The 27,802-nt window shown below is 42.9% G+C and overlaps 1 protein-coding gene across 2 annotated transcripts in view; it reads left to right on the top strand.

The window, feature by feature from the left end:
* RXFP1 (relaxin family peptide receptor 1) overlaps positions 1–14,103 on the top strand; it is a 575,874-nt gene extending 561,771 nt beyond the window's left edge. For both annotated transcript variants that reach the window (XM_073644759.1, XM_073644767.1), the window contains one exon: positions 12,271–14,103. In XM_073644759.1, coding sequence (XP_073500860.1) covers positions 12,271–12,566 — 296 coding nt within the window. In that variant the 3' untranslated portion in view covers positions 12,567–14,103. The remainder of the gene's footprint in view (positions 1–12,270) is intronic.
* Positions 14,104–27,802: the final 13,699 nt, after the last annotated feature.

Below are 27,802 nucleotides of genomic sequence, written 5' to 3'. Positions count from 1 at the left end.
ACACAGTAGTTTGACAATAAATGGCTTCACCCAACCAATAACCATGAGTGGAGAAAAAGTTTTTTTGCTATCATTCATATTCTCTGACACAAGGCCAAGAAAGGAAAAATTCTGCCGGGGTATGTAAACTTTTGAGCACAACTGTATGTACAGGGGATTACATGTGGCATACACACAAAAAATCAGTAATACATAACTGCGATCAGCTCACCCACCAAAAGACCTGACACATGTTTCACCACAGCTTTGTCAGGGGACATTTGACTTACATCGTTGAAGACTAGCTAAGCTACTAAGCATGTTTTCTGATACAAAATGCCTACCATATACAATTGCAACCAGCCATTGTGAATGCAACTATCTAGTATAATATAAAACTTTTTATTATTACATTTATATATAAACTGCATAATGATGTTCAAAGGTATAGACACATGCATCACATGTGGAAAAGCAGACCACACAACATGTAGCCTGCTGTTTTGTGTTGCCCCCAACCATACGGAAACATAAAAGCACTCACGTTGAAATGGCAAGTAGGTGACCCCTATTTCTCCAACATGCGGATGTCCCATAAGAGGAAACCGCACTGATCAGACTTTTATGGCATATACTGTAGGTACAGGTAGTTCCTGAGCTGTCAACATCCGACTTACGTACAACTCATACTACAAATGAATGCTATTACTGTAAGACAGAGGGTTCCAGGGTATAGGCAAGGCGTACTACTCAGCATTCAAGCAGTTGCCGATGAGGGGTGCTTGTCTTTTTGGGTCTGGTTCGTAATACAATACTGTACATTACAGGAAGTTGGCTCTTGTGGGTGTGCAGACGAGGGATGCCCGCCTCTTCTTCTATATCTGGTACAGTACTGTACATTACAAGAAACTGGCTCTTGTTGGATGTGCAGGCGAGGGGTGCCCGCCTCTTCTTCTAGGTCTGGTACAGTACACTCAGGGCCGGCTCCAGGTTTTTGTGGGCCCTGGGCGAAAGAGTCTCAGTAGGCCCTTTTAACACATACAATGATTCATGATGCACAGATACAGCAGAGAAATATATATATAGTACAATGCCGAATATTTCACTTCTTACATTACATGACTGATATCTATTCTAAATTCCACAATAGCGCAGAAACCGGCAAATCGCTCCATACAGAATACTGGCCCCCATAAAATGCTCCATACAGAATACTGGCCCCCATAAAATGCTCCATACAGGATACTGGCCCCCATATAACGCTCCATACAGGATACTGGCCCCCATATAACGCTCCATACAGGATTCTGGCCCACATATAACGCTCCATACAGAATACTGGCCCCCATATAACGCTCCATGCAGGCTGTGCCCCCACATAATGCTCCATGCAGGCTGTTCCCCCACATAATGCCTCATTCAGGCTGTTCTCCCCCCTTATAATGCTCCATGCAGGCTGTTCCCCCCCATGTAATCATGTAATGCCCCATGCAGGATGTCACCCCCCCTTATAGTGCCCCATGCAGAATGTCACTCCCCCCCTCCCTTATAATGCCCCATGCAGGATGTCACACACCCCCTCCCTTATAATGCCCCATGCAGGATGTCACCCCCCTCCCTTATAATGCCCCATGCAGGATGTCACCTCTCCCCTCTCTTATAATGCCCCATGCAGGATGTCACCTCTCCCCTCTCTTATAATGCCCCATGCCTCTATACATTAAAAAAAAAAAATCAAATACTCACTTCCCCTCACCTGCTGCTGCTGCTCTGAACTCCAGCGTCGCCGACGTCTTCCCGCTCTGCACTGTGACAGCTCAGGAGACAGCGTGGTATGAAGACGTCACCGCGCCCTCTGACCTGAGACGTCACAGTCAGAGGATGCGGAAGATTCCAGAGCTGCTGCGGAGGCACGGGGACGGGTAAGTATTGTGCCGGCTGCCGGGACCCTGACCAAGCGGGGGGGAGCGGGCGCTGACACCGATCTTCCCCGCTCACGGGTCCCATAGTGCTGCGGGGTGCCCGACGGTGAGTGGGCCCCCCCACCTGTTCAGGGCCCCTGCACTTGCCCGGGTGCGCACGCCGGCCCTGAGTACACTTTTGTACATTACAGGAAGTTGGCTCTTGTTGGGTGTGCAGATGAGGGGTACCCGCCTCTTCTTCTAAGTCATGTACAGTACATTATTGTGCATTACAGGAAGTTGGCTCTTGTTGGATGTGCAGGTGAGGGGTGCCCACCTCTTCTTCTAGGTCTGGTACAGTACACTATTGTACATTACAGGTAGTTGGCTCTTGCTGGATGTGCAGGTGAGGGGTGCCCACCTCTTCTTCAAGGTCTGGTACGGTACACTATTGTACATTACAGGAAGTTGGCTCTTGTGGGTGTGCAGGCGAAGGGTGCCTGCCTCTTCTTCTAGGTCTGGTACAGTACTGTACATTACAAGAAGCTGGCTCTTGTTGGATGTGCAAGCAAGGGGTGCCTGACACATCCGGGTGTTGTATGGTACAGTACTGTACATTCAGGAAGCTGGCTCTTGTTGGGTGTGCAAGCGAGGGGAGCCCACCTCTTCTTCTAGGTCTGGTACAGTGCTGTACATTACAAGAAGCTGGCTCTTGTTAGATGTGCAGGCAAGGGGTGCCCACCTCTTCTTCTAGGTCTGGTACAGTACACTATTGTACATTAGAGGAAGTTGGCTCTTGTTGGGTGTGCAAGAGAGGGAAGCCCACCTCTTCTTCTAGGTCTGGTGCAGTACACTATTGTACATTACAGGAAGTTGGCTCTTGTTGGGTGTGCAGGCGAGGGAAGCCCGCCTCTTCTTCTAGGTCTGGTACAGTACACTATTGTACATTACAGGTAGTTGGCTCTTGTTGGATGTGCAGGTGAGGGGTGCCCACCTCTTCTTCAAAGTCTGGTACAGTACACTATTGTACATTACAAGAAGCTGGCTCTTGTTGGATGTGCAGGGAAGGGGTGCCTGACACATCCGGGTGTTGTACGGTACAGTACTGTACATTCAGAAAGTTGGCTCTTGTTAGATGTGCAGGCGAGGGGTGCCCGACACATCCGGGTGTTGTACGGTACAGTACTGTACATTCAGGAAGTTGGCTCTTGTTGGGTGTGCAGACGAGGGGAGCCCATCTCTTCTTCTAGGTCTGGTACAGTGCTGTACATTACAAGAAGCTGACTCTTGTTAGATGTGCAGGTGAGGGGTGCCCACCTCTTCTTCTAGGTCTGGTACAGTACACTATTGTACATTACAGGAAGTTGGCTCTTGTTGGGTGTGCAGGCGAGGGAAGTCCACTTCTTCTTCTAGGTCTGGTACAGTACACTATTGTACATTACAGGAAGTTGGCTCTTGTTGGGTGTGCAGGCAAGGGAAGTCCACCTCTTCTTCTAGGTCTGGTACAGTACACTATTGTACATTACAGGAAGTTGGCTCTTGTTGGGTGTGCAGGCGAGGGAAGTCCACCTCTTCTTCTAGGTCTGGTACAGTACTGTACATTACAAGAAGCTGGCTTTTGTTGGATGTACAGACAAGAGGTGCCAGTCTCTTCTTCCAGGTCTAGTACTGTACTGTACATTACAATACAAGAAGCTTGCTCTTGTTGCATGTGAAGACGAGGGATGCCCGCCTCTTTATCCGGGTCTGGAACTATACAGTACTGTACAATACAGGAAGTTACTTCACCATCAAGTGATAGCCTCAGTACGTTGACAACAACAAAAAAAACACAGTTTACAATTTGTACCTTTTTTTATATAGATGCAGAATTAAAATGTAACTTTTAATAGATATTTAATAAAACATATAAAGGACAAACCACCCAAGTGATAGATATATACATAAAAAAGGAACTTTCATTCCCTATAATGAACTCATACTCGTCCCTGACTGACAGCGGAGGTTGGCACCCTTTTTCCTACGCCAGTGGCGCCCCTGCTCCTCGGAGGCTTTCCCTTCTATCCCTATAGGGCCCTGATACTAAATAGGGAAAAGAGAATAATTATGTGTATCTGGCACAATTTCATTAGTGCTGTAAATCATAGGTGTATACAGAATGTCTGCTTGCACTATATTAATGATACTTGGATCATATACTTTGTCATAATTGCTAGGGTGTCACACACCTCCAGTCATTTAGCATATCATATTCACATAACCAGTTATAAAACTCAACACGTTTCTCCTCTCTAAGAGGTTCATCAGGAGTAGATGCAACAGGTAAATGTCATAGAAGAAAGATAAAGTAGATCACTTAGCATGATAATAAGAAGAGCAGCTCAACATAACAGAAAAAGTTCATAATGCGGCATCTGGGCAAATAAACAGAGCCCTCGTCAAAGCCCCTAGCAAGGCGAAACGCGCGTTGGGAGTCAGTCTGTCTGTGACACCCTCTGTACACAGTATGTTTCCTTAATATCACTTTATATATCTGTACTGTTTTAGCAGTCTTTATATGCCCAGGTGCAGAGAGACTTTTTTGCTTTGTTCACGTTATGTCTTTTGATATTTAATAAATCATGTATTATTCGAGTCATTTTGCTGTGTAATTGTTTGTAGGTCAGTGGCATCTATATGGTTATGCAGCAGTTTGTACATTTCTATTTAGTTTTGTTTAATTACACCGATTTACAGCACTAATGAAATTGTGTATTTTACATACGTATAGGCATACGGTGCCAGATACACATAATTATTCTCTTTTCCCTATCTAGTATCAGGGCCCTATAGGGATAGAAGGGAAAGCCGCCGAGGAGCGGGGGCGCCACTGGCGTAGGAAAAAGGGTGTCAACCTCCGCTCTCAGGCAGGGACGAGTGTGAGTTCATTATAGGGACTGGTAGTTCCTTTTTTATGTATATATCTATCACTTGGGTGGTTTGTCCTTTATATATTTTGTTAAATATCTATTAAAAGCGACATTTTAATTCTGCATCTATATAAAAAAAAGGTACGATTAGTAATACAGGAAGTTGGCTCTAGTTACTGTCATAAAAATGTAGTTGTTCCAACATGAAAACAAATTCAAATTAAGAACATTTCCTATAGTACCTATCTTGTTCATAACCCCCGGACTGCCTGTATACTATAAATGTCTTAGAAGATAATACCCCTTTAAGTTCTAATTTAGTAATTCATTATAAATTACTTTTACATAGCTAAAATTGTCAAACAAGAATGCACACATAGAAAGTTATGTAATATTCATACAATGGATATTGTTGGCTCACCAAAATCTAAAGAACATTGCTGGTCAATACTCAATGATATATTCTCTAATAGCTTCCAATTCTACATAGCCACATACTAGAGAACTATAGCAATCTGGACATATTACGTGCCTTTCTGTATGATAAAATGCAGCAATTAGAGCCATATTGATGTATCTGGATTCAACACCCAAACTGTCATTTTTTGGGGTTATTAATGTGTCTTCTGAAATATTCGAGAACCCAAGTGAAAACCTCAGAACAGGAGAAGGCTTCTGCTGTCATTTCTGTGTCTATGAAGATAATTGAATGGCCTAGACAACATTATTAAAGGGAACCTATCATGTCCTATCTACTATCTACACTGCCCCCATTGCTTTGTTAGTGATGCAATGTGCATCACTAAAAAGCTTTTTTCATTAAAATTGGTGGTGTTATAATGATCGTATAATATTTTATTACTTATATCTTACCTGCTCGTTTTCAGTCATAGGGGTAGGACCCTCATATTCAGTCAGGGGTGGGCGCCGCATTCAGTCACTGCTGGTGCCGCCCATATATTTGAAATTTGCTCTCGGCGAGCGCTGATATATGTGGGGCGCATGCGCAGGCTTAAGGGTCCCCGCGCGTGCGCAATGAGGCTGTGTAGTTCACAGCTTCACTGCGCATGCGCTATGACCTGCGGCTCCCTATGCGTGTGAACTACACAGTCTCACTGCACACGCGCAGGGATCAGCGAGTCATAGCGCATGCGCAGCGAAGCTGCGAAGTACACAGCCTCACTGCGCGGGAACCCGAAGCCGGACATGTAAAACTGCGCATGCGCCCCACAAATATCGGCACTCGCCGAGAGCAAATTTCAAATATGTGGGTGGCGCCAGCAGTGACTGAATGCGGCACCCACCCCTGACTGAATATGAGGATCACACCCCTATGACTGAAAACAAGCAGCTGGGATATAAGTAATAAAATGTTATAGAATCATTAGAACACCACCAATTTTAGTGAAAATACCTTATTAGTGATGCACATTGTATCACTAATAAAGCAATGGGGGCAGTGTAGATAATTCTAATTTGAAGCTAAGCTATTTTCTTACACGTCTTTATAGCTAATGTATAAGCTTCCAAATATAACCTCAAATCCTGAGAATTATATGAATATTTAAGAGATAACTAGTGATGATTTGAATTGTGCTCCATAATAGTTTTATCTGGAAAGCTCCCAGGTGGAATACATTAAAACCAATGTATGGAACAGCTAGGCATAATACTGACTGTAGTACCACGTTAATGTGACAACGTTTGTTCTAAACTGGCACAATGAACTGACAAATAAATATGCTTCTTACGCTAGGTCGACAGTGATATTTCTTCAAGTTACAAATTTTTGTTTGTCCCCATTATTATAATAAGCACATAAGCACTCTTTTTCTCAGGAACTGAGAAATTAAAATGTTGATGTCTACCTTTCTAAAAAAAAATAGTTTCATACATTTTATAAATATTCATGAAATCTAAGAGAGACATTGATGCAGCATTATACTGAATTAATAGCTATGAATAATGATACTTATAACACATAGTCCATTGACACAGTTTTTTTGCAGTTGAGTGGGAGCGCAAACCTAAAGATGATTTTTATGTAAAAATAAAAAAATGATCACATACTGTATCAGAAAGACTCTTGCCACATTGCATATTATTATTATTTATTATTATTATAGCATAATTTATTCCATGTCGTTTTACATGTGAAAGGGGTATACATAGCAAAAACAACTAAACTTACAATAATCTTGAATGATACAAGTTAGCGACTAGTACAGGAGGAGAGAAGACCCTGCCGCGAGGGCTTACAATCTACAAGGGATGGGTGGGGATAAACTAGTGAGGGTAGAGCTGGTCATGCAGCGGTGTGATGGAGCGAGGGTTACTGCAGGTTGTAGGCTTGTCGGAAGAGGTTGGTCAGGTGGATTAGTCGAGCAGCAGAGTTTAGGAAAGATTGGAGGGGTGCGAGAATGTTAGAGGAGAGGTCACAAAGCAGGAAGTTGCAGTAGTTGAGGCGGGAGATGATGAGGGCATGCACTAGGGTTTTTGCAGATTCGTGGTTGAGGAATGTGTGGATACGGGAGATATTTTTGAGTTGGAGTCGGCAGGAAGTGGAAAGGGCTTGGATATGTGGTTTGAAGGAGAGATTAGAATCCAGGGTTACCCCGAGGCAGCGAGCTTGTGGGACTAGAGAGAGTGGGCAGCCATTGACTATGATGGATAGGTCAGATCGGGGGGTTGAGTGAAATGGTGGGAAGATGATAAATTCAGTTTTATCCATGTTAAATTTTAGAAATCTAGCAGAGAAGAAGGATGAAATAGCAGACAGACTTTGTGGGATTCTGGTTAGTAAGGAGGTGATATTAGAGGTAGATCTGTGTGTCATCAGCATAGAGAGGGTACTGAAAGCCTTGGGACTCTATGAGCTGCCCCAGGCCGAAGGTGTAGATGGTTTTCCTGCTATGTAGTTTTCCTGCTATGCTTCTCGCAGGTCCCAAAACTGAACAACATTAGTCCTTAATGCAGGGTTTTTAAAGGACCAGAGGCAAGAGCCACTGGAAAACCCGGGTTGGAGGGAGGAGGCTGCCCCACTGCCTTCCTGTAGCCTCCTCTAATAAATGAAGGCCCTGCCGGGTTTTACTAATCTGCCTTAGCCAAATAGCCTGACCAGGTCAATGCTCACCTTCATTCCAGCATTGCAGCCGCAGGTGAGTTTGTGACTGCAATGCACTCCAATGGATTTAATAGGTCTCTGTACACATTCTGGGGGATATAAAACATCCCTCGTATACAATCCCGGTCACTGCCTCGCAATGGAGAAGAGCAGGGATCCTAGAACTAAACCTTGGGGGACACCGACAGATAGAGGGCGAGATGAGGAGGTGGTGTGTGAGTGAGTGGGAGACCCTGAATGCCCGGTCTGTTAGGTATGAGGAGATCCAAGATAGGGCCAAGTCTGTGATGCCAAGAGATGAGAGAGTTTGTAGTAAGAGGGAATGGTCCACTGTGTCAGGCAGATGACAGATCCAGGAGGAGGAGGACAGAGTAGTGTCGCTTGGATTTGGCAGTTAGTAGGTCGTTGGTGAAACAACGGATACTGGAAGCCTGTGCTAGCATTTCTTCTGCGGTGTTGCTATCAGTGTATCAAGAGTGGGAGAAGAGGGTTGCATTGACAATCCAACACAATGGGCAGCACTTTTAACACATTTTATAAGTGGTCATAAACTTGTAAAAAACTCATGAAAGAATACAGTTATGTTAAAACCATTGTTTTTCTCATGAAATTCTCAATAAGTTTGAAGTGTCACATGACCCTCTTCACATTGAAAAAAATAAAATTGGATCCAAAATGGCCGACTTCAAAATGGCCACCATGGTCACCACCCATCTGGAAAAGTTTTCCCCCTCCCATATACTAATGTGCCACAAACAGGAAGTTGATATCACCAACCATTCCCATTTAATTTAGGTGTATCCATATAAATGGCCCACCCTGTATAAAGCAGCAGCAGCATCTGCATCGTGTAATGAACTTATGTCTGTAAGAGGGGGAAGGGATTCAGAGAGTGAGTGTAGGTCAAGGTGTTTGAGATTTCTGCGAGGGTGTGCAAGTTTGTGGGTTGGGGATTGTGCACCTGGAGAGGAGAGGGAAGAGAATGTAGGTAGGTTGTGGTCAGACAGAGGGAGAGGAGAGTTAGAGAGGTTATATAGGGAACAGAGGTGGGTGAAGATGTGGTCCAGTGGGTGGCCATCTTTGCGAGTGGGGGCAGAAGACCATTGAGCAAGGCCAAAGGAGGAAGTGAGGGATAGAAGCTTTGAGACAGATGAGTGGGAAGTGTCAATGGAGATGTTGAAGTCGCCCATGATGATAGTGGGGATGTCAGTGGAAAGGAAGTGAAATAGCCAGGTGGTGAAGTGGTCGAAGAAGGTGGTGGCTGCTGAGCCTAGGGGGCAGTAAATGACGGCCTGTTGGAGGGGGAGTAGATGCGCACAGAATGCACCTCTACAGAGGGTGGCAGTGGGGTTTGGGTGAAGGAGCAGTTATTTGACAGGAGAAAACCTACTCCACCATGCTTTTCACTGGAGTGGGGTGTGTGAGAGAGATGGAATCCACTGTACGAATGTGCAGCTGCAGAGGCCGTGTCAGAGAGGGTCAGCCAGGTTTCGGTGATGCCGAGGAAGTAAAGTTTGTTAGTAATGAAAGTGTCATGGATGTAGGAAAGTTTGTTGCAGACGGAGTGAGCGTTCCATAGAGCTCCTGTTAGTGTGACTGGGGAAGCGGGGGCTGGGTATACGGTTCGAAAAGATGCGAGAGTTTGTGATAGTTCTGAGGAGGAGGTGAGATGGATGGGGAGGATGGAGGGAGAGATGAAGAGTTCCTTACTAGGTGTAGGGATTAGGGGGGTTAGTAGAAAGTGGAGGACTATAGGGGAGAAAGTGAGAACAAATAGAAACATTGTTTATTTCGCCTGGGTATCCAATTCAATGTCACACTTGTATGATCCACACTTGGTGATACACATTAGCAGACTATGTCAGCAGACTGAGGACTCACAATATATGTGCTAGCAAATGCATTCAGGTGTTAAGAAAAGGGGTAAAGGCCCCGTCACACATAACGAGATCGCTAGCGAGATCGTTGATGCGTCGCGGTTTTCGTGACGCAATAGCGATCTCGCTAGCAATCTCGTTATGTCTGACAGGTAGCAACGATCAGGCCCCTGCTGTGAGATCACTGATCGTTACAAAGCTTCTTGGACCATTCCTGGGTCGTTGCGCTCCCGCTGGGCAGTGTGCATCGCTGTATTTGACACCTTATCAACGACCTCGTTAGCGATTCAGAACTGAGACACGTAGGCGTGCATAAATTGGACTTTTCCGCGCCCCTCGTCCCCGATTGGTGGTCGCTACTGCGTCCTTGTTTTCTCGGATCCCACCAGCGTTCTCCGGCTGTGACTCCACTTTGAAGAAATCAGACATCTTTAGCGAGGTAGGTATTGTTTGGGGTCTCAAATGAGTTTCCATTTTTAATTCATTTATAGGACATCTACCAATTATCTGCTATCATTGCTCTTCAGGGAGGGAGGGCTTGGCTTCTATCTGTATATATATGCTTTTGCATGGGCAGATATTTTAGGGGTCTCGTGCACACACACCCACACAGCACGTTTTCTGACACGCTGTCCTGGCCAACCGCTTCAGAGTTTTTCACACGCCAATTAACATGAAGCTTAAATCAATAGACTCTGTTGTTTTGGCCTGTTGCACACTTCACAACTTTCTTCGTCTACGTGATGCAATTACGTACTGTCCGCCTGGCTTCGTGGACTCTGTGGAACTAGTCAATGGGGAAGTGGAGCTCGGTGAATGGCGTGCAAACGATCCTGCAATTGCAGACCTTCAACCAGTGGGACATGGCAGAAACACCCATGATGCGAAGACCTGCTTCGACAACTACTGCCAGTATTTTAACGGTCCTGGTGCTGTTCCTTGGCAGCATCAGAACCTATAGTGGGCAACTACTCATGTTTCTACACTACTGACATTTCTGTACTGATGTGTCTAATAAACTGTGTGTTCTACTATGCAAAAGCTTTGTTTCTCATTCTTTCAGTAGTAGCAGTAGTCACCGCAGTAAGCAGTCCATATATATAGATACACACTCATATACACATACGTATACAGATAACTATATATACACATACATACTCTCAAACATACAGATATGCATACACATAAATGGCCATTTACATCTCTATATATATTCATATAAATATATGACATCCATACAGCTGTACAGGAACAATGCACACACCAGTGTTCCCGTCTGACCGGAGACGCAGTAGCAATCCCGTCTGTTGGGCGGTCTTGTACTAAACCAAGGCCGCCCAATCAGAACGCAGTAGCGTCCACCAATCGGAGATGAGGGGGCGCGGAAAAGTAATTTTATGCATGCCTTTGTGACACAGTACAGTCCCTATCAAGGTGTGGATCGTTGAAATAGCTGCTGTGTGAAAGCGTCCCAACGACCGCCGAGATCGTTAGTTAGATCGCTGGGGCGTCCTAAATCGTTGGGAAGTTCTGCCTGTTTGACAGCTCCCCAGCGATCACGAAACGACTCTCCAGTGATCCCAAAACCGTGATGTACTAACGATCTCGCTAGCGATCTCGTTATGTGTGACGGGGCCTTAAGCCTCTGACCCATCTTTATCAGATAATTAAAAATTGGGCCAGATGCAGGATATAACACAAGCAAAGTAAACCAGGCACGTCATAAAGAAAAGAAAAATGTTGAACAGAGTTAGTGAGTACAGGAGAGGTATGGTTTATTATACACATGGAAAGTTGGGTACCATACCTGCAAGAAGAATTGACAAATGGGCATGCTGTTTAGAGTGTGATGGTCATAGATGACCATATTTTTCTTTCCAATAAATATATATGCTGGTAAGTGGATAGAGATCTATGATAGAGGTCATACAGTGGCATCATGAATACCATAATGTTTATTATTTATACTGGATGCCGCTGTATAGAATCATTACTTGCACTGTTCCATAAAGTAAAAAAAAAAACGGAAACCCTGGACTATACTGCACATAGGCAAAGTAGGCCTCTGTAGGGTGAATGAGGGTCTATCGATGGTGCATAGGGTAAATGAATGTACATAACCATTCTAGAAGGTAGAAAAAGAGTCAAGATTTGGTAATAATGTTGCTGTCCCTGTATATCTAATAATCTAAAAACTTCAATCATCCTAATTGATTTCTTAATTTGGTCTCTGTGTAGGCCACGCTAATAAATGTGTGTTTGATAGAAGCAATTAAAATTGTAGTGCCATATGAGGAAGAGCTGGCAAGAATCAATGTTTATTTCATTTACTCACGTGATAGATTTACAGAAAAAGTGCAATGAGACAAAAAAGCAGTGTGTTTCACTGTAAATGTGTAATTGTTTTGTGTGAACAGAAGCGTTAAACTCTTCAAATAAAAAGCTCTAGAAATTAACTAATCTAATATTGTGTCCTCCAGGTTCCATCAGTTCTTGGGTGGTGATCTTCATACTTCCAATAAATAGTGCCCTGAACCCCATCTTGTACACCATAACAACTAGGCCATTCAAGGAAATGATCTGTCAGATTTGGAACAACTACAAACAACGACGTTCAACTGGGAACAAAAGTAGACCAAAGGTTTACTCACCATCCTTTTTCTGGGTGGAGATGTGGCCACTACAAGACCTTTCTGCAGAAATAATGAGACCTGGTATTTACACAGACTCTGAAGTATCAGTAGATACTCACACGACAAGACTAAGCTATACATAGTCGCAGGCCAGAACTTTGTATTTTTTTATTATCAAATTAAGCGGGTAAGGGATCCTTGGACACAATGAATCTCTTCTGACTACTGATGGACTGAATCCAAGTAATGATACAGATGACATTACAGTATGCTCTGGCTTGGACTAATAGCTGAGCAGTCTATAATACATGTAATGTTCACAGTTTTCTAGATTTTTGTATCATCATTATGATAATGTTATCTATGGTCCAACCACTTGGAGGTACAAATCAATAGAACTGGTGGAAAACGGACCAAAAATGAAGTCTGAAAAATCATTTTATACTATATCCCTGTCCACAGGTAAAGAACCATTTAAGCTGTCACACAACCAACTCTTTTTGTTAGACAAAATGTGCTGGTTTTTAAAAGAAAGAAAATGGTGATTTAGATGCTGGTGCAAAACAAATGGACTTTCCACCATGAAACATAATAAAAAGTAATGATGACTTGGTAAAACATTTGTGCACGGTGACAGACATGATCCAGGGTTCAACTACAATTTCTACAGAAAAAATAAAACTAAAGCAAAAACTATTTGTAATAAGTGAAAAATATTGAAATAATGTGCATGTTTAGAAAGCAAAGTAATAACTGAACTGTATTTCTTCTTATTTAGAATTTTTCATAAAAGAAAAAATCATTTCCTTTTCATCTATTTGCTGAGATAATACCCTACAACACGAAAATTCTTCCTTAACTGTCAACTCTTCCTAAGCAAGAGGTCTGTGAGGTTCTTAGTATAGTACAATATGTACAGTATTAGTCAAGTTTGGAGAAAATATACAGTATTAGTCAAACGTTTGGACACACTACTCATGCAATGGCCCACCTTGTTCTTATTGTGCACATTGTAGATTCCGAAGGAAGCAGCAAAACCTGAAATGCAAGCAAGTAGTAAAGAGGCAAGTGTGAAACAAGCCAGAATATGTGTTAAACCTTAGATTCATCAAAGTACCCCCATTTTACTATGATGACAGCTTTACACCTACTTGGCACTGTCTCAAGCAGCTTCATCAGATAGTCTCCTGGAATGGCTTCTGATGAACAATTATGTCTCATCAATGGTTCATTTGTGGAATCACCGGCCTTCAGAAAGTGTTTGCGACCATCAGGAGTGTTTTGTAGAGGCAATGTAGTTAAACAGTTCCATACAGTGCTGAGCCCCATTTCACAACTATTCTAAGCCAGAATATGGCAAGAACAGCTCAACTAAGTAAAAGGAAATGACAATCCATTAACTAAGACATAAAGGACAATCAGTCAGGAAAATTGATAAAACCTTGAAGACATTGTTAAGTGCAGTCATGAAAACTTTCAATCACTATGATAAAACAGGCTCTCGTGAGCATCACCCCAGGAAAGGCATACCAAGAATTACCTCTGCAGCAGAGGATAAGTTCATCAGTTAGCAGGCTCAAAAAATGCAAATTAACATCTCCTCAGATAACAGCCCTCATATATAATGTACATACACACGTGGTCAAAATTGTTGATACCCTCGTTTAATGAAAGAAAAACCCACAATGGTCACAGAAATAACTTGAATCTGACAAAAGTAATAATAAATTAAAAATCTTTGAAAATGAACAAATGAAAGTCAGTCATTGCTTTTCAACCCTGCTTCCACAGAATTATTTAAAAAATTAAACTCATGAAATAGGCCTGGACAGAAATGATGGTACTCTTAACTTAATATTTTGTTGAACAACCTTTTGAGGCAATCACTGCAATCAAACGATTCCTGTAACTGTCCATGAGACTTCTCGACAGGTATTTTGGCCCACACCTCATGAGCAAACTGCTCCAGTTGTTTGAAGGTTGCCTTTTCCAGACGGCATGTTTCAGCTCTTTCCAAAGATACTCAATAGGATTTAGGTCAGGGCTCATAGAAGGTCACTTCAGAATAGTCCAATGTTTTCCTCTTAGCCGTTTTTGGGTGGTTTTAGCTGTGTGTTTTGGGTCATTATCCTGTTGCAAAACCCATAACCTGCGACTGAGACCAAGCTTTCTGACACTAGGCAGCACATTTCTCTCTAGAATCCCTTGATAGACTTGAGATTTCATTGTACCCTGCACAGATTCAAGACACCCTGTGCCAGATGCAGCAAAGCAGCCCCAGAACATAACAGAGCCTCCTCCATGTTTCACAGTAGGGACGGTGTTCTTTTCTTGATATGCTTCATTTTTCCATCTATGAACATAGAGCTGATGTGCCTTGCCAAAAACTTCCATTTTTGTCTCATCTGTCCATAGGACATTCTCCCAGAAGCGTTGTGGCTTGTCAGCATGTAGTTTGGCAAATTCCAGTCTGGCTTTTTTATGCTTTTTTTTCAACAATGGTGTTCTCCTTGGTCATTTCCCATGAAGTCCACCTTGGATCAAACAACGACGGATGGTGCGATCTGATACTGATATTCCTTGAGCTTGAAGTTCACCTTTAATCTCTTTAGAAGTTATCCTGGGCTCTTTTGTTACCATTCGTATTTTCCGTCTCTCTGATTTGTCATCAATTTTCCTCCTGCGGCCACGTCCAGGGAGGTTGGCTACAGTCCCATGGATCTTAAATTTCTGAATAATATGTGCAACTGTAGTCACAGGAACATCAAGCTGCTTGGAGATTGTCTTATAACCTTTACCTTTAACATGCTTGTCAATAATTTTCTTTCTAGTCTCCTGAGACAACTCTTTCCTTTGCTTCCTCTGGTCCATGTTGAGTGTGGTACACACCATGTCACCAAACAGCAAAGTGAGTATCTGTAGCCCTATATTCAGGCCCACTGACTGATTACAAGATTGTAGACATCTGTCAAGCTAATTAGTGGACACAACTTGATTTAACATGTCCCTTTTGTGACATTATTTTCAGGGGTACCATCATTTCTGTCCAGGCCTATTTCATGAGTTTAATTTTTTTTTTTATTTTATGGAAGCAGGGTTGAAGAGCAATAACAGACTTTCATTTGTTCATTTTCATAGATTTTTAATTTATTCTTACTTTTGTCAGATTCAAGTTATTTCTGTGACCATTGTGGATTTTTATTTTATTAAACGAGGGGTACCAACAATTTTGACCATGTGTGTATATCAAGTAGCAGACACATCTCTACATAAACTGTCCATAAAAGATTGTGAGAAGCATGTCACGCCAGGTGTGAGTGCAACACAGAGGGGAAAGGGAGCCCAGAAACTAGGGAAAGGGGGAAGAGTTGATCTCCTAATCTGGACTAGCATCACCCTGTCTCCCCCTAACGTCCCTATAGAGCCACCGCAGCTGTCGCCGATCACGTGCCTCGCCCTACTATCCCTGGCATAAGGCTATAGCTGGGGGAGGAAGGAGATGAGCACTAGTCAACCTCCGCTAGCACTCTACAGACAAAAGTGGAAGACAACACAGGGGAACAACAACTCAGCATTAGAAGAACTCCAACAGGGTACATGGTTATGACTCCAGAAAGGACGTGATGCTGCTTCAGCAAGTTCCAAGTAGAAATGAGTATAACCGGCGACGCCCACCTAGACACACCAGGTATATATACACCCAGACTAAAGGGAGGTAGTCGCTGGGTCCTAAACACAGCCTCCTATCTAGGCAGCTGTCTGCATTGCCAAACGTGGAAATCTCCTGCAAACCATTACACCCGTGACAAAGCAGGTCTCTACGGTCAAATTGCTGCAAAGAAAACACTATTGAGGACCACAAAAAAGAAGAGACTTGTTTGGGCCAAGCAACACTAAAACCGTACATTAGATCAGTGGAAATCTGCATTGTGGTCTGTTGAGTCACATTTGAGATTTTAGGAACCCACCACTATGTCTTTGTGAGATGCAGAAAAGGTAAGCAGATGGTTTTTACATGTGTGGAGCCTACTATGAAGCATGGATGGAGAGGTGTGTTGATTTATTACAAATTCAAGGCACACTTACTAAACATGCCTACCATAGTATTCTGCAATGACATGCCATCCCATCTGGTTTTCTCTTAATGACCCAAAACCACCTCCAGCCTATGTAAGTGCTACGTGACCAAGCAAGAGGAAGATGGAGTGCTGTGGCAGATGACATGTCCTCCACAATCACCTGACCTCAACCCACTTCAGATGGTACTACTTCAAGACTGCTGGAAAGCCGTTCCAGGTGACTACCTGATGAAGCTGTTTGAGAGACTGCCAAGGGGTTGTAAAGCATTCAGAGTAAAAGAGAAAGGGAGACTTTGAGGAATCTAAGGTTAAACACATATTCTTGTTTGGTTCATATATGTTTTCCTCCTTGTTACCATTTGCTTCCCTTCATGGTTTTGCTGTCTTCAGTCTGAATCTAAGTGCACGTTCCAATAATAACAAAGAAAACCGTTGCATGAACAGGTGTGTCTAAACTTTTCATACTTTACTGTATCTCCGCCTGTCTCTGGCTCCGGTAAAGCCAAAGCTGTCAATCAAGTAAGAATGAGACAGAAATTGATGAAAATCAAAAGGTGGGAAGGTGCACTGAATCTCTTGGCCACGCTGAGCGCCTGTACATGGTTGGAACAGTCATTTTGTAAGACAATCTCTTATTTTTTGCAGTAAAACTACCTTTGCTGGGGTAAACAAAACAGTGTGTGCTGTTAGGCTAATAGTAGCCCCCCTTCTCAACCTTTAACCTCCGTGACCCAGGATATTAACTGCTGATTCTAATGTAGCTGGTCAATTATAAGTGTTTGTCTAGGCGTGAACTATTGATGTGCTATCCGTAAAATCAGCAGAACCCACCGATTGCAGAGGGACTAACAGTCCATCTGATGAGTCTGGATTCCTCCTGAATCTCCTCCAACAGATGATATTCAGCAGTTAGAATGAGGAGGATTAGGTGGTTAGAATTTCAGTGGCCATTGCCTTTGTTTTCAGGGGAGATAAGCTGCTGCTGGAGGAGCATGGAAGTGACTTTCTCCTCTCTCCTCCACATGAATGCTTCGCCGAGTGTCCATGTGTCTGGAGGAGTCTGGAGAGATAGATGTCTGGCCCACAGTTATCTAATGTATGGCTGGCTTTGGACGTTTTCTCTGTGGTAAGATTTAGCATTTAACTAAAAATAATGTAGCAATATAAAAAATCATATTACTATTTATTTTCTTCCACTATCACCTTTTCCTTTGCATTGAACGCTGAATCCTGAAGCATCAAAATAAATTTATTACATTTATCGTTGACATTCACTGATTGTCTGAATACTTATGACCATGTGATATTTCAGCTTTTCTTTCTTAAAAAATGTGCAAAAATTTCTACATTTCTGTTTTTTTCAGTCAAGATGGGGTGCAGAGTGTACTTTAATGAGAAAAAAAATAAACTTTAGAATTTACCAAATGGCTGCAATGAAACAAAGAGTGAAAAATTGAAAGGGGTCTGAATACTTTCAGTACCCATTGTATTTATGGACAGACAGAATGAAGAAGATGGGGGTATTTTTTCCCCCATCTTCACATCTGAGAAAAGCTGAGCAAACTGTTGTCAGAGTGTGATTAGCATAACCGGTCCGACTCTCTCGGATGAGAGAAAATACGGTGATGTGACCCTAGCCTTAAGTTGATAAGTATTCTGCAAGGCCAGTCATGGCCCAAAGTGTTGGCACCCTTGAAATTGTTCCAGGAATTAAAGTATTTCTCCCAGGAAATTATTGCAGTTACACATGTTTTGTGATACACATGTTTATTTCCTATGTGTGTATTGGAACAACACAAAAAAAATGAAAAACAGGCAAACTGGACATAATTTCACACTAAACCCCAAAAGTGAGACGGACAAAATTGTTGGCAGACAACTTTGTTTCAAGCATGTGATGCTTAATAATTAAACTTACCTGTGGCAAGTAACAGGTTTGGGCAATATGAAAATCACGCCTGAAACCAGATAAAAAGGGGAGAAGTTGACTCAATCTTTGCATTGTGTGTCTGTGTGTGCCACACTAAGCATCGAGAACAGAAAGAGGAGAGAACTGTCTGAGGACTTGAGAACCAAAATTGTTGAAAAATCTCAACAATCTCAAGGTTACAAGTCCAGAATTTCATGCCAGAAATGAAAAAGAAAAAAAAAACGTTGAGAACACCTGTTGGAAATGTTTTCTTTGAGCTCCAAAAAAATTAAACTGTCCTGCAGCGATCTGCTGAGAACTCTGTGATCTCCTCCTGGTTTCCTCCACCAACCAAGCTGGAGCTAAAGTTGGTGATCTCATGCGGGTTGGTGGCTCCTAAGGGCCTCCTGAAGGCAGATGTCAAAGAAAAGAGGGAGCGGGCGTGTTATATTTCACTAAAGAAAACTTATTTTTCAATTTTGTCATATGAAATGGGAAAAATTAAGTGGGAGTTACTAGTACTGTGTTACTAGTATTGATATTCTTTGCTAATTTTATGTTTAGGCTTTTTTGGGGTGTGGGGGGGTAAATATTATTTAAAGGTTTTCATTTTCTGCTTTATGTCATACTTTTAAACTGTGGCAAACTACTTAGAATACACAAGTGATAATTAAATTCTCAGTTATTTTGTGTTTTCGCTGTGCCTTATTTGTGTTTATTCTGCAATGTTTTCAGATCAACAGTCTCAATACTAATCTCAACTCAAAAGCACCGTGCATCTTAAATGGGAAAGTTACCCTGCCATAGTTACAACCTTAAAGGGAACCTGTCATGTAGAAACTGGTATCTGACTGCAGGCGGGATGGTATAGAACGGGGAGTTGATAGAAATTTCAGTAAAACTTGTATTCTCATTGAGATCCCTGGTGTTTGTATAGGCGTCCAGTGGGCGTTCCTTCTCATTGATTGACCGTCTTCCCTGTATGACTGTGCATGCTGTCAATCACCAGTAGCACCACCCACTGGACTCTTATGTATTCAAATGCAGGGATTTCAATGGATAAAAAAAAATACAAATTATACTGAATCATTTCCAAAAAACCTAGATATCATTTCGCTCAGCTTCTTCTCTATACCATGTTGTCCACAGGTCAGACTGCATGTACGTGACAGGTTCCCTTTAAAGCCATCTTGCTCAAATTTTGTAAGTACCTTACATAATGCCAAAACAGACCTGACGCATGGACTTCTCAAGACCTCCAATGGTGTCTTGTGCTTTCTGGCACCAAGATTTCAAAAGATTTATTTAAGGATACAGACACCGTTGGGAATTTTTTCTTTTTTTGTTCATGTATTTTGAACTAAAAATATTTTTTTCAACTGCGTTTCATTACAAATTTTGCACCTTTATCTTTTAAAACTGTTTATTTCCCTGCATATAACTGACTGAAAAGATTAAGAATCAGTCTGTGAACTTGTTCTGTCGGGAAGTCTGCAATGCTTATATTTGTCTCTTGTCGAGCTCCTTCCAGCTCATTTATGACCAAAAGTCACAAGAAATAAAGTGCTGGACTTTGATGAAAGCATAAATCAGCCGAGAAGAGCTAAAGAAGGTATAGGAGTTACAAACACTGTCAGAGCAAAATCACTGACGGATTCTTCATTCTGCAGTCAGCGACAGACAACACAAAGGCTATAGAAGGGAAACTGTGCACAATTAATAAACTCAATTTAAAAAATATATATTTTTAGCCCAAAATACATGCATTTTAATAAAAAAAAAAAGTTCCCAACACAAGTGTCAATATCCCTTCAAGCGGTTGTCCAGGTTCAAAACAAGACTGCAGAATCATAACAGCGTGCATAATACACATTCATGAATTGGCAGCCTGTAATATTCCTCAGGATTCCCAGTGCAAGTGGGATGTATATGATCATATGTATGCCATTGGCGGACTCGCGCCGACTGAACGTGTTCAGCTTCTCTCAATAGAAGAGAATTGATAGATGCTGGATTAGTTTAGTTGGTACGTGACCACAAGTTTGCAGATCGCATTCATGCAGTCAGGCGTCCGCCCACTCACACCAGAAATACCGGGGAATCGTGACAGCATGTGTGCCGCTCACTGTCATGATTTATCAGTCTGCAGTCACACACAGTGCCTGCAGACATTTATCCCAAGCCCGGACAGCCCCTTTAAATCCTAGAAGTTGTAAGGTGGGGCCTCTGTGGACCTATTCAGCTTTTCTTTTTAATCACATCCCACAAGTGCTGCAATGGATTAAGTTCTAAAGAATTTAGAGGCCGAATCAAATTATTTAATGGTTTGCAAAACATCAACACGTTAGAAAAATGTGTCCATCCACCCAATAGGGCCAACACTGTGAGCTTTGGGCCATGTTGTTCAAATGATTCCTTATCATTTTTTCCATCTGGTAGGGAGAAGTGATGCCTCATTAACCCTTTTGGGGTGCTTGCCGAGTATTTTGGCGTACTCAGCATTTCATTCATTGTTGCCGCGCCTGCAAGTGTCACGGCTGTTAGACAGCTGTGACACATGCAGAGATTGCCTGTTCGTCTGAGAACCTGAGCATGTTCGCCGGAAAGGATTAAATGAGGCATACTCGATCACCAGTAGTAGGGAGCATTACTCTTCAAAAATAGCAGACTGCCATTAGTGACACAGCTGCCAAGAACAGTGTATTTAGTCTACAATGCTTAGGTAAGTGGTACGTGTCAATGTAACACAGGGTGGTAAGGTTTCCCAGCATCACACTGCCTCCACACACTTGCCTACTTTCCTTGGTGCACCCTAGTGCCATCTGTTGCCCAGGTAAGTAATGAATATAAAAAATATTAAAAGATCCTGCTGGCACTCCCGTGAATATTATGGGGATCCTCGTGAGTTTGAAAAGAACAACCTTCTGACCCACTTTTTCTTTAAAAATAGGAGTGGTTTTATTTTCTTAAAAAATATTTTATATACAGTACAGACCAAAAGTTTGGACACACCTTCTCATTTAAACATTTTTCTGTATTTTCATGACTATGAAAATTGTACATTCACACTGAAGGCATCAAAACTATGAATTAACACATGTGGAATTATATACTTAACAAAAAAGTGTGAAACAACTGAAAATATGTCTTATATTCTAGGTTCTTCAAAGTAGCCACCTTTTGCTTTGATGACTGCTTTGCACACTCTTGGCATTCTCTTGATGAGCTTCAAGAGGTAGTCACCGGAAATGGTCTTCCAACAATCTTGAAGGAGTTCCCAGAGATGCTTAGCACTTGTTGGCCCTTTTGCCTTCACTCTGCGGTCCAGCTCACCCCAAACCATCTCGATTGGTTTCAGGTCTGGTGACTGTGGAGGCCAAGTCATCTGGCGTAGCACCCCATCACTCTCCTTCTTGGTCAAATAGCCCTTACACAGCCTGGAGGTGTGTTTGGGGTCATTGTCCTGTTGAAAAATAAATGATGGTCCAACTAAACACAAACCGGATGGAATAACATGCCGCTGCAAGATGCTGTGGTAGCCATGCTGGTTCAGTATGCCTTCAATTTTGAATAAATCCCCAACAGTATCACCAGCAAAGCACCATCACACCATCACACCTCCTCCTCCATGCTTCACGGTGGGAACCAGGCATGCAGAGTCCATCCGTTCACCTTTTCTGCGTCGCACAAAGACCCGGTGGTTGGAACCAAAGATCTCAAATTTGGACTCATCAGACCAAAGCACAGATTTCCACTGGTCTAATGTCCATTCCTTGTGTTATTTAGCCCAAACAAGTCTCTTGTGCTTGTTGCCTGTCCTTAGCAGTGGTTTCCTAGCAGCTATTTTACCATGAAGGCCTGCTGCACAAAGTCTCCTCTTAACAGTTGTTGTAGAGATGTGTCTGCTGCTAGAACTCTGTGTGGCATTGACCTGGTCTCTAATCTGAGCTGCTGTTAACCTGCGATTTCCGAGGCTGGTGACTCGGATAAACTTATCCTCAGAAGCAGAGGTGACTCTTGGTCTTCCTTTCCTGGGGCGGTCCTCATGTGAGCCAGTTTCTTTGTAGCGCTTGATGGTTTTTGCAACTGCACTTGGGGACACTTTCAAAGTTTTCCCAATTTTTCGCACTGAGTGACCTTCATTTCTTAAAGTAATGATGGCCACTCGTTTTTCTTTACTTAGAATTTGTATTATGGCAAGAAAAAAGCAGCTAACAGTCTATTCAGTAGGACTATCAGCTGTGTATCCACCTGACTTCTGCACAACACAACTGATGGTCCCAACCCCATTTATAAGGCAAGAAATCCCACTTATTAAACCTGACAGGGCACACCTGTGAAGTGAAAACCATTTCCGGTGACTACCTCTTGAAGCTCATCAAGAGAATGCCAAGAGTGTGCAAAGCAGTCATCAAAGCAAAAGGTGGCTACTTTGAAGAACCTAGAATATAAGACATATTTTCAGTTGTTTCACACTTTTTTGTTAAGTATATAATTCCACATGTGTTAATTCATAGTTTTGATGCCTTCAGTGTGAATGTACAATTTTCATAGTCAGGAAAATACAGAAAAATCTTTAAATGAGAAGGTGTGTTCAAACTTTTGGTCTGTACTGTATATACACACACACACACACGTGGTCAAAATTGTTGGTACCCTTCGTTTAATGAAAGAAAAACCCACAATGGTCACAGAAATAACTTGAATCTGACAAAAGTAATAATAAATAAAAAATCTTTGAAAATGAACAAATGAAAGTCAGTCATTGCTTTTCAACCCTGCTTCCACCGAATTATTTAAAAAATTAAACTCATGAAATAGGCCTGGACAGAAATGATGGTACTCTTAACTTAATATTTTGCTGAACAACCTTTTGAGGCAATCACTGCAATGAAACGATTCCTGTAACTGTCAATGAGACTTCTGCACCTCTCGACAGGTATTTTGGCCCACTCCTCATGAGCAAACTGCTCCAGTTGTCTCGTGTTAGAAGGTTGCCTTTTCCAGACGGCATGTTTCAGCTCTTTCCAAAGATGCTCAATAGGATTTAGGTCAGGGCTCATAGAAGGCCACTTCAGAATAGTCCAATGTTTTCCTCTTAGCCATTCTTGGGTGTTTTTAGCTGTGTGTTTTGGGTCATTATCCTGTTGCAAGACCCATAACCGGCGACTGAGACCAAGCTTTCTGACACTGGGCAGCACATTTCGCTCTAGAATCCCTTGATAGTCTTGAGATTTCATTGAACCCTGCACAGATTTAAGAAATCCTGTGCCAGATGCAGCAAAGCAGCCCCAGAACATAACAGAGCCTCCTCCATGTTTCACAGTAGGGACAGTGTTTTTATCTTGATATGCTTAATTTTTCCGTCTGTGAACATAGAGCTGATGTGCCTTGCCAAAAACTTCCATTTTTGTCTCATCTGTCCATAGGACATTCTCCCAGAAGCTTTGTGACTTGTCAACATGTAGTTTGGCAAATTCCAGTATGGCTTTTTTATGTTTTTTTTTTCCAACAATGGTGTTCTCCTTGGTCGTCTCCCATGAAGTCCACTTTGGATCAAACAACGATGGATGGTGCGATCTGACACGGATATTCCTTGAGCTTGAAGTTCACCTTTAATCTCTTTAGAAGTTATCCTGGGCTCTTTTGGTACCATTCGTATTATCTGTCTCTTTGATTTGTCATCAATTCCAGGGAGTTTGGCTATAGTCCCATGGATCTTAAATTTCTGAATAATATGTGCAACTGTAGTCACAGGAACATCAAGCTGCTTGGAGATGGTCTTATAACCTTTACCTTTAACATGCTTGTCTATAATTTTCTTTCTAATCTCCTGAGACAACTCTTTCCTTTGCTCCCTCTGGTCCATGTTGAGTGTGGTACACACCATGTCACCAAACAGTACAGTGAGTATCTGTAGCTCTATATACAGGCCCACTGACTGATTACAAGATTGTAGACACCTGTGATGCTAATTAGTGGACACAACTTGATTTAACATGTCCCTTTTGTCACATTATTTTCAGGGGTACTGTCATTTCTGTCCAGGCCTATTTCTGGAGTTTAATTTTTTTAAATAATTCTATGGAAGCAGGGTTGAAAAGCAATCACTGACTTTCATTTGTTCATTTTCATAGATTTTTAATTTATTATTACTTTTGTCAGATTCAAGTTATTTCTGTGACCATTGTGGGTTTTTCTTTCATTAAACGAAGGTATCAACAATTTTGACCACGTGTGTATACACATACATACAAACACAAGATATCCTGTATATGTGATAATCTCTTCATGATATCTTGTGTGATATATATATATATAAGAAAATAAAACCACTCACGTGGAGGCCTTTGTCGGGCAAGGACAAGTGTGCAGCCATGTAATACTGATGGGCTGCAAACCGTTGGAAGTGATTTTCTATCACTGAGACACCTTTACCTGAGTTGGGCCTGGACTAGCACAACCCATCCTGGTGAGCATATACAACGATAATATCTCTCATGTTATTTGTATTTACTGCGCTCAGTTAGCGCACCTCTCTGTCCCAGTTTTCTCTTCTGCCCAGATATCCCAGTTTTCTCTTCTGCCCAGATATCCCAGGTAAGTAATGGACATGCACGCGGCCGTCCACCTGATGTAACATAGGGAAAAAACTGGTTCATCGTATGCCACCGGTTGCTCTATGTTCCAATTCTGTTCCCCAGACTCTATTGTAAGCGCTTTCAACATTGGACAGGAGTTAATGAAAAAGAGAACACAAAATTGGAAAATGCTTATTTATTACTAGAGCCTGTAGTGAATACTATTTTACACAATAGGACTATTGACCAACAAGCATTGTAATCATATAACACTTTACTGACGTTGTCACATAGAAACAGAAGAGTCCGCATGAACAACACTTTACAATAAAAAGTGCACTGTGCTCAGGAAAACCAGAACGCTCATCCAAAAGGTGACCAAATACTTCCATATTGGCCTAAGCAGACGGACGTAACCCATATCCATATAATGTGTGGAGCTTTACTGCATATACTAAATCAACTCCGAAGCCATCTAAAGGTCTGCAGAAGGTTATGGATTGGGCTGCAATGCCCGATATCCCTCCTTCAGTAGGTCTCTCCAAGCCTTCAGAAAGCGGGCATTCTCTTTGGATTCGGCAGCTAGATCTTCAACTTGAGATGAGACAGCAGACGTTGCTTCAAGAAGTTTTGTCAGTGAGAAGGTAGCCTGAAAAGAAAAGCAGGATGTCATTTCAACTCACTAGCATCTAAGTAACATCATAGGTCACGAACAACGGCTGACAACAGAGAATCATCCGTAAAAACAGAGCTCACATGCATGTTGCCTCCACGGAGTATCCCATAGAAGTACAGTAGGTTCAGGTCCCACCAATAGTACCTGCATCTACCTCAACAACGGGGTGCTGCTGAATGATGCTTTTAGAGAGGTGGTCAGAATCCCCCTAGAAATGGACTGGTATTCCAACTACATCTCCACTGACAATCCGGCTTCATTCTCTAGGTTGATGCGGGTCTCATTGGTGGGATCTGCATCTACTATATGTATATGGCACATCCTGAGAAAATATCATAAATGTACAAGATGGGAATACCCCTTTAAGGACAGCTTTAAAGGGGTTGTCCACTATTAGGACAACCCCTTCTTAAACTAAATGTTCAGCCCCAATAAAATAAACAAACCTATACTCTCCTCCCATGCCAGTGGTGTCGGTACTCGCGGTCCCGGGGCTGTGATTTGGTGGAATGACATGTGATGCCCGGCGCCCAATCCGCACTGGCATCGTTGTCCCCACCTCCTGTCGGAATGAACATGAAGAGGAAGTCCAGGATCAGCTGCAGCCCAGAGTTCCACTTCACGTTCAGTTTGTACAAAGACGGGGACAGTGACGCCAGTGCTGATTGGGCACCGGACATCATGTGTCATTCCACCAAATCACAGCCCCGGGACTGCGAGTGCTGACACCGCTGGAACGGTGCCGGCATGGGAGGAGAGTATAGGTTTGCTTATTTTATCGGGGCCGAATATTTAGTTTAAGAAGGGGCTGCCCTAGTAGTGGAAAACCTCTTTAAACTTTTTTCTCCAGTCGGGTCAAATACAGATTTTGGCGATGAGAAACAGTATTTCACAACTGGAAATAAACTTTGTCATGTAGTACTAGACTGCCTACGGGGAGTTGCTGTCTTGGTCTGGCGCCTCCTATCTTCTTGCGATGCCGTCCTGCTTCTCTGCTTCGTATGGATGACACGTCCTATATCATTCACACAGTGTTCTCCTTCACGCTCCTGGGCAGGCGCACTACTCTCTACCTTGCTGAGGGCAGAGCAAAGCGCTGTCCTGCACATGTGCGGGGAAAGGCCAAAGAGCACCGGTGCTAGCGCATTACAGTACTTTGCTCTGCCCTGGGCAGGATAGATAGAAGTGCTCCTGTGCAGGAGCGCGATGCCGGGAAACACTGTGTGGATGACGCGTCACCCACAGAAGCAGAGAAGCAGGCTGACATCACAAGAAGAAGAGAGGTGCCTGATGAAGACCAGTGATGCCCATCAGATTGGACCGACCCATAAGCGAGTATAATAAAAGGTGGTTTATTTGCCTTACAATTTGAATTGGAGTCATATATACAGCATTTCAGAATGCTGTTACATGGGGCTGAAAGGTGGTGGCCGTAGGTTAAATAGTAAAAGCAGGTAAAGAAAAAAAAAAACAGGTTCCGTGTAAAATGGATTTTCCGGAGATTTAGTGTTGGACCCTGGGAGGGTGAGTAAAGCAAAACAAACTGCAGCCGAAAGAGGAGTTTTCTAAAACCAGAAAACCTCTTTATAGGGACTGTGTCAGCACAAGATGAGTGTCCACACCACATACAGCACACACTCTTACTTTGTATTTTTCTACATCTGCATAAAAATTCTGCGCAACTCTGTGTATTAGGGGTATATTAGGGATAGTGAGGTGTGTATTAGGAGTACACTAGGGGGGCAGCAGGCTGTACACTAGGGGGGGCAGAGGGCTGTACACTGGGGGGGCAGCGGGGTATTAAGGGTAAAGTGGGTAGTGGGGTGTATATTAGGAGGTAGTGGGGTGAATATCAGGGATATATTAGGGGCAGCAGCCCTCAGTGGGGTCACTGATCACATCCCTACTAGCATGCAGCCTGGCAGCGGTGCCGGAGCAGGGGACACCTGGCGCCATGTCCGCCTCCCCCAGCCCCTTCGTACATCATCTATCTGCAGCTCCACCTCCTCCAGCAGCTCCTGCTCGGACCTTCGCGCCCGCGGTGTCGCCATATTCCCGCTGCAATCGGTACAAGTTCCAGGACTTCAAAAAAGGCGCGGATCCAGACACAGCGCTACCGCTGCAGCCAATCACA

Source organism: Phyllobates terribilis, unplaced genomic scaffold (genome assembly GCF_046119375.1).
Source record: "Phyllobates terribilis strain yellow unplaced genomic scaffold, ASM4611937v1 Scaffold_1__5_contigs__length_1240528914, whole genome shotgun sequence".
Taxonomy (NCBI): Eukaryota; Metazoa; Chordata; class Amphibia; order Anura; family Dendrobatidae; genus Phyllobates; species Phyllobates terribilis.
Note: the sequence above shows the minus strand (reverse complement) of the source record. Positions and strands in the feature narration are given on the sequence as shown.